Genomic DNA, 15,853 nt, shown 5'->3' on the forward strand with positions numbered 1-15,853 from the left:
TTCAACATCTGCAAATCAGTCAATGTGATACAATACATTAATAAAAGAAAAAATAAGAACCATATGATACTCTCAATAGAAGCTGAAAAAGCATTTGACAAAGTACAGCATCCCTTCCTGATCAAAACTCTTCAAAGTGTAGGGATAGAGGGCACATACTTCAATATTATCAAAGCCATCTATGAAAAACCCACCACAAATATCATTCTCAATGGAGAAAAGCTGAAAGCTTTTCCGCTAAGGTCAGGAACACGGCAGGGATGTCCATTATCACCATTGCTATTCAACATAGTACTGGAAGTCCTAGCCTCAGCAATCAGACAACAAAAATAAATTAAAGGCAACCAAATTGGCAAAGAAGAAGTCAAACTATCACTCTTTGCAGATGATATGATACTTTATGTGGAAAACCCAAAAGACTCCACTCCAAAACTGCTAGAACTCGTACAGGAATTCAGTAAAGTGTCAGGATATAAAATCAATACACAGAAATCAGTTGCATTTCTTTACACCAACAACAAGACAGAAGAAAGAGAAATTAAGGAGTCAGTCCCATTTATAATTGCACTCCAAACCATAAGATACCTAGGAATAAACCTAACCAAAAAGGCAAAGAATCTATACTCAGAAAACTATAAAGTACTCATGAAAGAAATTGAGGAAGACACAAAGAAATGGAAAAATGTTCCAAGCTCATGGATTGGAAAAACAAACATTGTGAAAATTACTATGCTACCTAAAGCAATCTACACATTTAATGCAATCCCTATCAAAATCCCATCCATTTTTTCAAAGAAATGGAACAAATAAAATTTATCTGGAACCAGAAAAGACCTCGAATAGCCAAAGGAATATTGAAAAAGAAAGCCAAAGTTGGTGACATCACAATTCCGAACTTCAAGCTCTATTACAAAGATGTCATCATCAAGACAGTATGGTACTGGCACAAAAACAGACACATAGATCAATGGAATAGAATAGAGAGCCCAGAAATACACCCTCAAATCTATGGTCAACTAATCTTTGACAAAGCAGGAAAGAATGTCCAATGGAAAAAAGACAGCCTCTTCAACAAATGGTGTTGGGAAAATTGGACAGCCACATGCAGAAAAATGAAACTGGACTATTTCCTTACACCACACATGAAAATAGACTCAAAATGGTTGAAGGACATCAATGTGAGAAAGGAATCCATCAAAATCCTTGAGGAGAACACAGGCAGCAACCTCTTTGACCTCAACTGCAGCAACTTCTTCCTAGGAACATCACCAAAGACAACAGAAGCAAGGGCAAAGTGAACTATTGGGACTTCATCAAGATCAAAAGCTTTTGCACAGCAAAGGAAACAGTTAACAAAACCAAAAGACAACTGACAGAATGGGAGAAGATATTTGCAAATGACATATCAGATAAAGGTCTAGTATCCAAAATCTATAAAGAGCTTATCAAACTCAACACCCAAAGAACAAATAATCCAATCAAGAAATGGGCAGAGGACATGAACAGACATTTCTGCAACGAAGACATCCAGATGGCCAACAGACACATGAAAAAGTGCTCCACATCACTCGGTATCAGGGAAATACAAATCAAAACCACAATGAGATACCACCGCATACCAGTCAGAATGGCTAAAATTAACAAGTCAGGAAATGACAGATGCTGGCAAGGATGCAGAGAAATGGGAACCCTCCTACACTGTTGGTGGGAATGCAAGCTGGTGCAACCACTCTGGAAAACAGCATGAAGGTTCCTCAAAAAAGTTGAAAATAGAGCTACCCTATGACCCAGCAGTTGCACTACTGGGTATTTACCTTAAGATACAAATGTAGTGATCTGAAGGGGCACGTGCACCCGAATGTTTATAGCAGCAATGTCCACAATAGCCAAACTATGGAAAGAACCTAGATGTCCATCAACAGATGAATGGATAAAGAAGATGTGGTATATATATACACAATGGAATACTATGCAGCCATCAAAAGAAATGAAACCTTGCCATTTGCGACGACGTGGATGGAACTAGAGGGTATTATGCTTAGCGAAATAAGTCAATCGGAGAAAGACAATTATCATATGATCTCCCTGATATGAGGAAGTGGAGATGCAATGTGGGGGGGTGTGGGGGGTAGGAAAAGAATAAATGAAACAAGATGGGATCGGGAGGGAGACAAACCAAAAAAATCTCTTAATCTCACAAAACAAACTGAGGGTTGGGGCACCTGGGTGGCTCAGTGGGTTAAGCCGCTGCCTTCGGCTCAGGTCATGATCTCAGGGTCCTGGAATCGAGCCCCGTGTCGGGCTCTCTGCTCAGCAGGGAGCCTGCTTCCTCTTCTCTCTCTACCTGCCTCTCTGCCTGCTTGTGATCTCTCTCTGTCAAATAAATAAATAAAATCTTAAAAAAAAAAAAAAACTGAGGGTTGCTGGTGGTGCGGGGGAGGGAGAGGATGGTGGGGTTATGGACATTGGGGAGGATATGTGCTATGGTGAGAGCTGTGAAGTGTGTAGACCTGGCGATTTACAGACCTGTATCCCTGGGGATAATAATACATTATATGTTTATAAAAAAATTAAAAAATAAAAAATAAAAAATAATTAGCTAAGATAAGATGATTTTATAAATATAAATTGCCAAATACAATCAAAATCAATTTCTCCACACAATATCAATCCCAATAGGAGAAAATATTATGTACAAAATTAGTGCTGAAGTGTTAATGCACTGATTATTTCTAAAGTAGTATATTTCCTTTTACCTAGCTTTATTGAGATATAATTATATAACATTGTGTGAGTTTAAGGTGTGCAGCATATTGCTTTGATACACTTATACTTATTTGGTATACTGATTCATTTTATAACTGGAAGTTTGTACCCTTTGACCAATATTCCCCGATTTCCCCCATCCCCTTGCCCCTGACAGCCACCATTCTACTTTGTGTTTCTGAGTTTGGCTCATACATATGTATTTTTCTTTCTCTAACTTATTTCACTTAAAATAATGTCCTGCAAGTCCACTCCACCCATGTTGTCATAAAGGCAGGATTTCCTTCTGGGTCATGGCCAGATAATATTTAGGGTATATATACATCTTCTTTATCCATTCATCCATCCAGGATGCTTGTTTCCGTGTCTTGGCTTTTGTAAAAAATGCTGCATTGAACATGGGGGGTACATGTATCTCTTTGAGACACTGATTTCATATTCTTTGAAATGAATATATTTATTCAGATGAATGTTTTTTTAATATACCCAGAAGTGGGATTGCTGGATCATATGGTGGTTCTATTTTTAATTTCTTGAGGAACCTCCATACTGTTTTCCACAGGGGTGGCACCAATTAACAGCCCTACCTGAAATGTTCAAGGGTTCCCTTTTCTCTGTATCCTTGCCAACCCTTATCTCTTATCTTTCTTGTCTTTCTGATGACAGCCATTCTCATTGTGTAGCTTTGGGTTGCATTTCTCTGATGATTAGGGATGTTGAGCATCTTTTCCTGTACCTGTCGGAGATCTGTAGGTCTTCTTTGGAAAAACAGCTATTCAGTTTCTCTGCTCATTTTTAAATCAGAGGTTTTTGTTTTGTTTGCTCAGTGGCATGTGTTCTGTATATATTTTAGATATTAATTCCTTCTCAAGTATGTAATTTGCAAATATTTTCCCCCATTTCATAGGTTGTGTTTTTTTTTAAATTTTTAAAAGATTTTATTTATTTATTTGACAGACAGAGATCACAAGTAGGCAGAGAGGCAGGCAGAGAGAGAGGGGGAAGCAGGCTCCCTGCTGAGCAGAGAGCCCGATGTGGGGCTTGATCCCAGGACCCTGGGATCATGACCTGAGCCGAAGGCAGAGGCTTAACCCACTGAGCCACCCAGGTGCCCCCATAGGTTGCGTTTTCATTTTACTTTCTTAATTTATATTCTTAGATTCTATTTTCCTGCCTTGTATCTTTTGGATTAGTTTGATTTGATAGAGGCTTATTTAGATCATTGATTTTCCAGAATTGCTTCTTCTGGGAAACCTTCTTGAACCCCTCAAGTCCTTCTCCAATCAGAAAGCGTATCCTCCATGCCTGATTACTTATTTTTACCTATTAGGCCCTGGGTCATGGGTTGGTAATCTACACCTATGGGCAGCCTCATGTTTTTGTTATTAAAGTTTTATTGGAACACATCCACACTCACTTGTTTACATATTCTCTAAGGCTGTTTTCTGCTTCAGAGTGTCAGGGTTGAATAGTTGCACAGAGCCTGTATGTTCCCAAGCACAAATATTTACTGTTTGGATTTAAGAAGGAGTTTGCTGACTACTATACTAGACAGTAACCTGTGTGTCAGCAAGGAGAATTTTTAGTTTATGTTTTGTTCCACACCTGGTAAATAGTATGTGCTAAAATAATATTCATCAATTAATGGAGAAAAGACTAATTTTGTCAAAAGTACTTGGATTTTATTCCCAAGATCTCAAAATTGTTTCCAGTATATCTGTGCCCCAACAACTGGTTTACTAATCTCCATTGTCAACATCTGTTATCTTTTACAGTATTTATGAAAATTGGATAAATTATAGATCAAAAATTGATATAGATCAAATATCAATGTCAAATGCATTGGGTTTATAGAGCTCTATTCTAATTATCTATATAATAGCCATATATATAATAGATTAAATAATATATTAATAGAAAATAAAATTCACAAGTCATGTTTTCTCTAAGGTAAACACAGCTAACTGTCGACTACCAGAAAATACTTTCATCATAGATGAATTCCCCAGTGAGATGATCTTTCATGAAACTGAAAGAAGACTGTTCTTTAGGGATAACAACCTGGTAAGACTAAAATTTTTATTTCTGAAAATTTTCATACTTTATAGGAGGACACATTAGTAGCTGGGTATCTTGTTGATAAATCAAGATTTGAACATTTCTTCATTGCAATGCTGAATTGCTAAATTAGATGATCACTGAAAACCTAAACACCTTTAACTCACAAAACAGATGCATTTTCTTAGAAAGTTCTCTAGCTACTTTGAATTTTTAAAAATAGATTGCAAAAAGAATAGAGGGAAACAATTTAAAATGATGAGGTGGGGCTCCTGGGTGGCTCAGTGGGTTGAACCTCTTCCTTCCGCTCAGGTCATGATCTCAGGGTTCTGGGATTGAGGTTCTGGGATCTAGCCCCGCATTGGGCTCTCTGCTCAGCAGGAAGCCAGCTTCTCTCTCTGCCTGCCTCTGCCTACTTGTGATCTCTGTCTGTTAAATAAATAAACAAAATCTTAAAAAAAAAACAAAAACAAAAACGATGAGGTAAAGGAATGAAATTTTTTCCCTTTGAATTATTAAAACTATTATCTCTTGTTATTTTTTAGATACCTGCAGAAAACCTCAGTCCCATTATTTTCAGTGATTTTCCATTTATTTTTAATTTGCCATCCAAGATTCAATTATTACGAGCTGAGTCCCATTTGAAAATGCGGGTATGTATGCTTTACTTTTTTTTAATTATGCAAAATTACAAACATGTACAAAATAGAGATAATGGTGTAATGAGCCTCATCACAAAGTTCCAGTCATCATCAACATTTTGCCCATCAACAATTTCCCCATGGATCCCCTTTGTTGGTTTTGTGGTTGTTACTATTTCAGCTGAAGTATTTTAAAGCAAATCCCAGACCCGATTTCCTTTCACCTTCAGTGCCTTGTTTCCGGTTGTTTCACTCTCATTCATGCCAAGATTTGTCAGTGGGTTCAGGTGGAGACCACATGATTCTTCTCTTGTAATGCTTCCCGTCGACGCTTTGTTTAATAATTCTCTCTGTTGTTTTGGTTGAGGTTTGCAAAACAGCATTATTTCTAATCATATCATTCCTTCCAAAGTTATTAATTGAATTCTGTAAAGAACTTTTCCTCATCAACCTGGGCCATTTGGCTACATTCATATAGGAAAGTAGAATGATGCTTAAGCCTTTTTCTTTAATTATTAAATGTTGCCAAATCACTGTACAGAGAGGTTGTACTAATTTATGTTACTACCAGTAACATACACACTATAATCGATGCAGAGTGTTATCAAGCTTTGTGCTCTTTTTCAACTGAACAGGTTAATCATGATTATTTTGGCTAATTTTAATTGGTTTTCTCATTATTATATAATGTCTGAGTCCTCACTTTAGATAATATCCATTGTTTTCCTTCTGTGAGCAAATACTGAAATGATCTAGTAACTGCTCTTTCTCTCTCCCTTTCCTCTCCTTCTCTATCCATTTTTTTTAAGAGTTTATTTAGTTATTTATTTGACAGATAACAAGTAGGCAGAGAGAGAGAGAGAGAGTGGGAGGAAGCAGTTTCCCTGCTAAGCAGAGAGCCCGATGCAGGGCTCCATCCTAGGACCCTGGGATCATGACCTGAGCCGAAGGCAGAGGCTTTAACCCACTGAGCCACCCAGGCGTCCCATCCTCTATCCAGTTTTAGTTACTACTGTGATCTTAGTGTTTGGATTTCATATCTGCTTAAGAGCTTGGAGCTTGATATGTAGCTCCGTCTGATATTTTTAAATTCCCAAATAACGGCTATGAGTCAATCAGTGAGTTTATTCTGTTTCCCATTTACTCTCTTCCTTCTGCTTCTTTTCGAGTCATCGAGTTATTCCCACAGAACATTTACATGCTATTTCATCTCTCTTAACCACCATTAGCGTTCATTCTCAGTTAAGTATTTGAGTGCTTACCCCACTCCCAGACATTATGCTAAAGATTTTCCAAACATGTTTTGATTGCTGAGGTCTGTCTAGGTTATTCCTCAGAAAAGTTTCCAATTTATACTTTAAAAACTCACGGGAATCAGGGCACCTGAGTGGCTCAGTTGGTTAATCGACTACCTTTGGCTCAGGTCATGATCTTGGAGTCCTGGGATTGAGTCCCACATCAGGCTCCCTGCTCTGTGGGGAGTCTGCTTCTCCCGCTGACCTTTCTCTCATACTCTCTCTCTCAAGTAAATAAATAAAATCTTAAAAAAAAAAACAAACTCACGGGAATCAGAAGTCCTACCTATTCCTTTTATTAATAATTTAAAGGATACAGGCCATCTACGTGAAACATGGAGAAGTCTGGGACATCATATGCAGAAAGGAGCCACTTCAATTATAAAACATTTCCTTGATACTCTTTTTTTTTTTTAAGATTTTATTTATTTATTTGACAGAGAGAGATCACAAGTAGGCAGAGAGGCAGGCAGGGAGAGAGGGGGAAGCAGGCTCCCCGCCGAGCAGAGAGCCCTATGCGGGGCTCCATCCCAGGACCCTGGGACCATGACCTGAGCCGAAGGCAGAGGCTTAACCCACTGAGCCACCCAGGCGCCCCTCCTTGATACTCTTAATTATGCAGCTTATGTGACATTTCCCAATGACCCATGCCCTATAAATCCATAAATTCCAGCTTTATTTATGTTAAACAACTGAGGTGGGCAAGGTACATCCTGCTAAAAGCATTCCATAGGTAAAGACTCTCCCTCTTGTTACTATTATTAGTGTCTGTCATCGGCATGTTTACAAGATTTCTTTTGTTTTCCAGCCACCTCTTTTTATATTTTCCTAACATCCCTGGTAATGGGAGAAATTATGTTTCCTTTAAACTGGTCCCTCCCTTGCAGTATTTTCTTCTACGGCAGTATTCAGTGTAGCAGGTCTACAGGTAGTGAGGGGTTCGTGAGGGCTGTGTGTATAGAGGAACCAGGCAGTTTGGATATGATGAAGGATCGGGAAAGGTCTGAGTATAAGAAAACTCTCAGTTGTAGTTGTCATGGGTGAAAGTAGACAAGAGACTCCACAATCCTGACCTCCAAAGGAGAGAGGATGGGCATATTCAAAACTGTGAACTCCAAACTATATTATCAATTCACATGCATAAATGTGGAAAGAGGAAACCAATACATGGGGAATTGGGATAGAGCAACTGGAAAATAAGATAAAATGCAGGTTTCCTGCCTAATTCTCAGTTAGGTGAAAGAAAGTTGGGGCTACAGCAGGCCACATATGCCTCTCCCTGCTATATAGTGAGTGGAGGATGTTGCTGGCCACTCCCTGTCACTCAGAGCCACGGGTCGTGGTGCTCAGCATTCAGTATTGCTGAAGTGTCCCAGAGCTGCAGACTCCTGGGCCACCAGAAGAGATGACCTGTAATCAGGAAGGACCAGAAATGCCACCTGTTTCATCTCCCTACAAACCTGGAACTTTTTTATAATGAACATATTCGGGAAAAACCAGAAGAATCTAGTGGAACCATGTATAATTTCTCAAGATATAGTAGTGGCAGAGATCTGGGACAGGCTTTCCCAAGCCCAGAGTCACACAGACGCTTCTCTGAGATGCTTGTAAGAATACTGCTGTGGGTAACCACACCCAGCCTGGAAACCTGGAATAGGATAGCTATTATCCACCTGTCTTGTTGTCGCTGTTCACAGGACAGGTCCCAAAGGCAGCTACAATGGTTTACAAGTCCTAATACTCCTTTTTTGTCCTTAGGTTATAGCAGAAGCCCTAGAGAAGTGTTAAAGCTCAAAGCAAAGCTAGTAAGTCCAATACTAGATTTCTAATCCGGGGAGTTCAGCAGAAATAAGATATTGACTAGCGTATAAGGAAATGTTGAAAATTCAGAAAAGCTAAATGGAAGTACTATGGAGAGTGACTGAGAGCAGGTAAAAAGTGAGGCCACTGGTGGCACATTTTTAGAGGGCTCCCCTATAAATCAGGTAGGTGGGTCACAGTTATTTGAACCAGAGTGGATCTTCTCTGAGCAAGTCTTTCCTCTGATCTTTTTCCTACTTTAACATCATCCTTGAGCTCCTATGCTACCCTTATATTCTTGGGGATTATGGTGCTAAAACTCTGCTTCTTAAGACATGGTGGATGTTTCAGTGTATCGAATACCGCTATTGCCTTTAAGGATCACGTTTACTATGAATGAGATCACTTGTAATTACTTAGCTGTACCTCCACGGTGACTAATCCTGTGAATATAATTCCTAGATGCCATGGTTTCACAGATCCTGGGATCTCCTTATCTTCCATAGTATAGTGTAGATATGATGGCCTTTTTTCCTAAATAATTACAATCTGAGTATATAGCAATGTGTATAGCAATAGTAGGCATGAGCAGATGCCATGAAGACCACATTTATTTGAAATAGTAAACACTTCATAGTGTTCTGTGAGATTCCTAAAATATTTCTTTCTTTCCTTTTTTTTTTTTTTTTTTTTTTTTTAAGGACTTAAAACAGAGAGAATACCTGGATCGGGGGCAAGGAATTCTTCAGTTCAATGAATTCCTTCCATTTATAGTTAAAGTCAGACGAAGTCACCTAGTTGAAGATGCTCTGTGTCAGTTAAGCCAAGTTGAAGACACCAACCTCTGTAAAGGATTAGTGGTAAAGTAAAAGTCTCTTTGGACATTTTTACTAATGTGAAGGGGAAACATTTGTAGCATACAGCAAAGGAAGAGCCTGCTTTTGCACCTATAGTTATCAGCTGTAGGTTTCCAGAATTCTGGGGTGCCAGGCTGGCTCAGTTGGTAGAGTATGTGACTCTTGATCTTGAGGTTGAGAGACCAAGCCTCACATTGGGCAAAGAGATTACTTAATAAATAAAAAATAATAATTCCTTGCTTACCCTTTAGAGAAAAGCTATGGGATGTTTAATTGAATGTTGGGATTCTGTGTAAACTATTAATTGCCTATAGCTACAAAACTGCTGCATAATGAACCATCCTAAAGTTTAATGACTTAAAAAGACAATAATTTATTATAGAGATCTGAAATTTAGCTAAGGATCTCCTAATTTAGGTTGAATCCACTTGGGTCGATTTGTAGATTTTTGTCTGCACTTATTCACATGTTTGGGAGTTAGGCAGGAACCTGCTGATCTAGGCTAGATTAAGCTTGGCTGGGGCAGTGTCGCCGTTTCCTGTGCTTTTCATCTTCCTGGGACCAGCATGCATGTTCTTCTCACTTCTGTGCCAAAGGTATAAGATAGCAAATCCAATCACACAACTAACATGGTTTAGTCAAAGCAAGTTACGTGGCTGAACCCAAGTCAAGGGCTGATGAAATATATTCAGCCTCTTTGGAGGAAGGAATTGCAAAGTCACACACCACAGACATGGATCAGGGAGGGTAAAACATATTGATGCAATTAACAAGCAGCAGGTAGAAGAGATACTTTTCCTACATTTTGGCTCTTGTTTTGGTCATAGAGTATCCAGTATATTAGTTCTAATTCTAGTCATCTTTCACTTTGTCCTTTGTGGGTACCTGTAGGGTGTGTATTGTGTTTATCTCAGATCATCTGCCCTATTGAGGCCATAGAATAATGAGTAACTTTTTAGGTAAAAGCTGGACTCTGTCCAGTGGTAGTGATTTTCCTGGTATCAGCCATAAGAAGGAGACTTAGGTTCTCAGAGAAGAAACCAGAACCTAAAGGTTGGGCTCAGCCAAGAGAGGGATATTTCCCAACCTGGGACTGAATGGCAAACAAACTATTTTATAAGCCAGACTATGTAGTTGTATATTTCATTATGTATCCACTTTCTTTTAAATCTTCATTATGAGGAAATCAATCGAGAATTACTCCATCCACAAGAGATATCAGAGAGGTAGGAAGGTGAACTTCAAGGTAGATCCAATCAACATGTAGACTCTTGAACAAGGCAAGGTTGTCAAAACCAGTTATGTGTGGGTCCTGACCACAGTGAAGGCAGACTTGCTGGTTTAAGTGAGGAGAAATTGGAAAAGTGGAAGTAAGCTTCATTTGTTATTGGGATATCCAGGTAGAACGTAAGGTGGGCACTTGGAGATGAGATGGTAGTGTATGGCCAGGGAGTCAGGTGAGGGGTGGCAGAGATATAATCTTAAGGCAGAGAAAGGAGAAAGAGAATGCCTAGTGGGGCTTAGTGATGCTTATATTACCAAAAAAAAAAAAAAAAAAAAAAAAGGCTGATTAAGTGTCCAGCTCTTCATTTTGGCTCAGGTTGTGATCTCAGGGTTATGGGAATGAGCTGTGCTTCAGACTCCACACTCAGTGGGGAGTCTGCTTCAGACTCTTTCTCCCTCTCCCTCTGCCCCTCCCTCCCTGTGAGAGTACATGCTCTCCCCCTGTCAAAAATAATAAATATTAAATAATTAAATAAATAATAAAGAAAAATAAAATCTTTAAAAACAAACAAATAAGATACAAAGAAATTGGCCAGGAAAGGAAGCAGAAAAGTAGTTAGAGTGTTAACAGGAAAACTGGGACAATATTGGCCATAAAGGTAGATTTTAGAGAAGGACATTTCCTACAGCATAACTTTTTTTTTTTTTTAAAGATTTTATTTATTTATTTGACAGAGATCACAAGTAGGCAGAGAGGCAAGCAGAGAGAGAGAGGAAGGGAAGCAGGCTCCCCGCCGAGCAGAGACCCCGATGTGGGGCTCCTTCCCAGGACCCTGGGATCACGACCGGAGCTGAAGGCAGAGGCTTCAATCCACTGAGCCACCCAGGCACCCCTACAGCATAACTTTTTAACAAAGCTAGAACAGTTTTGGCTTCTCAGACTTCATACTTGGGTAGTTTAAGCTGCCATACATGTTCAGTGTGAATAGTGTTAAGTTGAAAATATTATAAGAAGATGAATTTTTTCAAAAATATTTAAGGGGCGCCTGAGTGGCTCAGTGGATTAAAGCCTGTGCTTTCGGCTCAGGTCATGATCCCAGGGTCCTGGGATCAAGCCCTGTATCAGGCTCTCTGCTCAGCAGGGAGCCTGCTTCCTCCTCTCTCTCTGCCTGCCTCTCTGCCTACTTGTGATCTCTGTCTGTCAAATAAATAAATGAAATCTTTAAAAAATATATTTAAAAAAAATAAATAAGGGGCTCCTGTCTGGCTCAGCCAGTTGGTGGAGCATGCAACTCTTGATCTCAGGGTTGTGAGTTTGAGCCCCATGTTGGGTGTACAGATTCCTTAAAACTAAAATCTTTAAAAAAAGTGAAATAAAATTAAAAAGGAAATAATAGTAGAACTGAAGAAAGAAAAATAAAAGGATAGTTCACATGTGAGAGCTATGGGCCATCTGGTCTGATGGTTCCTTCAAAGGTGCTAAAGCCAGGGGGACTGAGAGGGTAATTTGTCAGAAGTTCTAATGAGGGAAGAGGCAGGAGAAAAAGCTATTGACTGGAGCCAGAGTTGTAAAATCTGAATGATGAGATGAAGATAGACCGTAAGACGGAAGAACCAGGGACCTGAAGTACATCCAAATGTGGTTCGAGGCTCTGGTCAAAATAATTGGTGAATGCTTAGTCTTGCTAGAATCCCTCTTTACTTGGTTCATGTGGTGGTGTAGAGGACGCACACACACACTAATCTGACTGTGACTAGGTTCACGGCATCTGCTGCTCAGCAGGAAATTGAGGGAGAACAGATTTGCGGTGAGGTGTGGGATTGAAGGGATATGGGATTCCAGGAATTCTGATGATGGCAGGAGGTTTGAAACTTTTCCACGAAGATCAAGGCATCCTATTTTAAATCTGAGCCTGTGAATGTGTTCTCTTTCCTCAGATTGAATTTACTAAAGAAATACGTTCTCTGGGGTACGGGGTAATAGCCGAGTTCTTCTACTATATATTTGAAGAGATGACCAAGACAGAATATGGAATGTTCATATATCCTGAAGAAGGTTCTTACATGTGGTTTCCTGTCAGCGTAAGTCTTTTATTTTCTTACAGTTTTCCAGGACAGAAAACGTATACCATATACTGCAACACGAAAACCATAATAATAATAATGTAAATTACTTAGGGGCTATTAGAAAAGCAGAATCTCAGGTCCCACCCCAGATCAGAGCATGTATTCTATAAGATCCCCAGGTGCTTCTATGCATGTTAAATTTTTTTTAAAGATTTTATTTATTTATTTGATACACAGAGAGAGAGATCACAAGTAGGCAGAGAGGCAGGCAGAGAGAGAGAGGGAAGCAGCCTCCCTGCTGAGCAGAGAGCCCAATGTGGGGCTTGATCCCAGGACCCTGGGATCATGACCTGAGCCAAAGGCAGAGGCTTTAACCCACTGAACCATCCAGGCACCCCAGCATGTTAATTTTTTTTTTTTTTGCATGTTAAATTTTTAAATAGCTTTTATGAAGTATATTTGAGATACAATAACCTACACATCAGGTGTTCAATTTGGTTAAGTTTTGATTACAAATATATCCATGAAACTATCACCATAATCAAAATAATGAACATATTCATCATTCCCCCAAATTTCCTCATACGCCTTTCTAATCCTACCCTCCACACACTTCCTGCCCCATACCCACACAGCCACTGATCTGATTTTTGTCATTCTGGAGTACTTTGAATTTCCTAGAATTTTATATAAATTCTAAGATTTCTATTTCAGGGCCAGCTTTGCCGTTAGCAGGCGAATGACATTGGGCTACTTATGTAATAGCCTCAATCTACATGCTCTATTTACTTCTTACAGCTATTGTAAGCATAAATGTTAAAAATGCATTTAGAGGGATGCATGGGTGGCTTAATTGGTTAAGCATCTGCCTTTGGCTCAGGTCACTATCCCAGGGTCCTGGGATCAAATCCCGTGTTGTCCCCTCCTCAGCAGGGAGTCTGCTTCTCCTTCTGCCTGTCGAGCTCCCCCTGCTTGTGCTCTCTCTCTGATAAATAAATAAATAAGTAAATAAAATATTTTTAAAAAATGCATTTAGGATTTTCAAGCTAGTTGTCTCTTGGCTGCGCTCTAGTGATGGTCCGGCAAGAGTTGGCCAGTGTTTTCCCTCATCTGGGACTACAAAGTGCAAAGAGTAAAGCCGTTTCATCAGGACTCTTTCCTTCTTTCCACCCACCTTCACTGTCAACAGCATCAGTCACCTTCCCTGACCCATATGCTTGTCCCTGTCAGCACACCTAGGCTGAGGGCAGTATCACCGAAGGGGACACACTTGTCTGACACACATGATATGCCTGATGCACAATGAAAGTGCAGATAAAGAGTACTCTTCCTTCTGCTGTATCTTTTTTCTACACAAATTTGAAGGCAAAGATGATAACATTAAATAATGACAACCTTGGCTTATAAGGCTATCCGAGCGTATTTTTTTAATATTCCAGATATACTTTCAGTAACAAAAAGTAAATTCATTTATTTAATATTCTGAACTATTAGTTTATATTTTATCTTGTGGAAGAAATTTAAATTGTATTAAAGCCTGTGTAAGAAGCTCAAACTTTCTTTTCCTGAAACCCACTTTGTTCCTAATTTGTGACTTTTAGAAAAGGAAACCAAAACCAATTTTTACTAATCTAATTATCCCTTTGGGTTATTGATTATTTCTAATACCTTAGGGATTTTTTTTTTTCTTCTCCTTTTCCAGCCTGTATTTGAAAAGAAGAGATATTTCCTTTTTGGGATCCTGTGTGGACTCTCCCTAAACAACTCAAACGTTGCCAACCTTCCTTTTCCACTGGCTCTGTTTAAGAAACTTCTGGACCAAAAACCATCATTGCAAGATTTAAAAGAACTCAGTCCTCTTCTGGGAAAGTAAGTAATATTTTTCCAGAACTATGTTAAGTCTCAGTTATTCAGGAACAAATGATGTTAATCACACATACACACAGAGACAAGGTCTTCAATTTCAATAAATGTATACTCTTTTGATGAATTTGAATCTTAGCCTGACTTACAATAAAGTATGCCTTTAAGAATAAGGAAAAGCCAAATGCTCTTCTAATTATCAATCTACAACAGAGCCTAGTATCTTAATTTATCTAGGTGGAAACTGTACACAATATTTTTTTTTGAAAGATTTTATTTATTAATTTAGAGAGAGACAGACAGCAAGGGTGGAGGGGCAGAGAGAGAGAGGGAGAAAGAGAATTTCAAGCCGCCTCCACACTCAGCCCGCAGCCCAATGAGGCTCAATCCTGTGACCCTGAGGTCATTAAGAGTAGGATGCTTAACCAATGAGCCACCCAGGTGCCCTGGAAATAATATTTTTAATGAGAACCATGCATGCTGTATTTATTTTCATAAATCATATTTAGTCAATTAATTAATTAATTAATTAATTTTTAAAGATTTTATTTATTTATCTGACGGAGAGAGAGAGCACAAGCAGGGGGAGAAGCAGGGAGAGGGAGAAGCAGGCGCCCCCGCAGATCAGGGAGTCAGATGTGGGGCTTGAATCCCAGGATCATGCCCTGAGTCGAAGGTAGATGCTTAACCCACTGAGTCCCGCAGGCACTGTCATTTAATTTATTTAAATTCATCAGCATGGGCGCCTGGGTGGCTCAGTGGGTTAAGCCGCTGCCTTCGGCTCAGGTCATGATCTCAGGGTACTGGGATCGAGTCCTGCATCGGGCTCTCTGCTCAGCAGGGAGGCTGCTTCCCTCTCTCTCTCTCTCTGCCTGCCTCTCCGTCTACTTGTGATCTCTCTCTGTCAAAAAAATAAATAAAATCTTTAAAAAAAAATAAATTCATCAGCATGTCATCAACTCTATTTTTTAAGTACTGAAAAATACTTGTTCTAAGTTAGTATATGTGCTGCCGAAGCGAGCACTACTTGTTCTAAGTTAAAAGGTAAACTATATCCTGTGAGGAAAATACTAGCAACATAAATGATAGACAAAGATTAGTATTGCCGATATATAAATATGAATATATATGTGTGTGTGTCATCACAGATAAATATGGCTGAGGGTATACACACACACGCACACACACACACACATATGGCTAATCAAAAAATGAAAATATGCTCAATCTTCCTTGTACTAAAGGAAATATGAATGAAAATGAGATGTCCTTTTTGTGCTTA

General features: G+C 39.2%; 1 protein-coding gene across 2 annotated transcripts in view; it reads left to right on the forward strand.

Moving 5' to 3' along the window:
- HERC6 (HECT and RLD domain containing E3 ubiquitin protein ligase family member 6) overlaps window positions 1-15,853 on the forward strand; it is a 57,727-nt gene that overhangs the window by 35,404 nt on the left and 6,470 nt on the right. Inside the window, exons 14-18 of one of the 2 annotated variants that reach the window (XM_047717951.1) lie at window positions 4,717-4,830; window positions 5,370-5,477; window positions 9,262-9,420; window positions 12,580-12,723; window positions 14,411-14,577. In XM_047717951.1, the coding sequence (XP_047573907.1) occupies window positions 4,717-4,830; window positions 5,370-5,477; window positions 9,262-9,420; window positions 12,580-12,723; window positions 14,411-14,577 (692 nt within the window). The remainder of the gene's footprint in view (window positions 1-4,716; window positions 4,831-5,369; window positions 5,478-9,261; window positions 9,421-12,579; window positions 12,724-14,410; window positions 14,578-15,853) is intronic. The other variant, XM_047717952.1, reaches the window with a different exon arrangement.

The sequence above is a fragment of the Lutra lutra genome, chromosome 2 (genome assembly GCF_902655055.1).
Source record: "Lutra lutra chromosome 2, mLutLut1.2, whole genome shotgun sequence".
Lineage (NCBI taxonomy): Eukaryota > Metazoa > Chordata > Mammalia > Carnivora > Mustelidae > Lutra > Lutra lutra.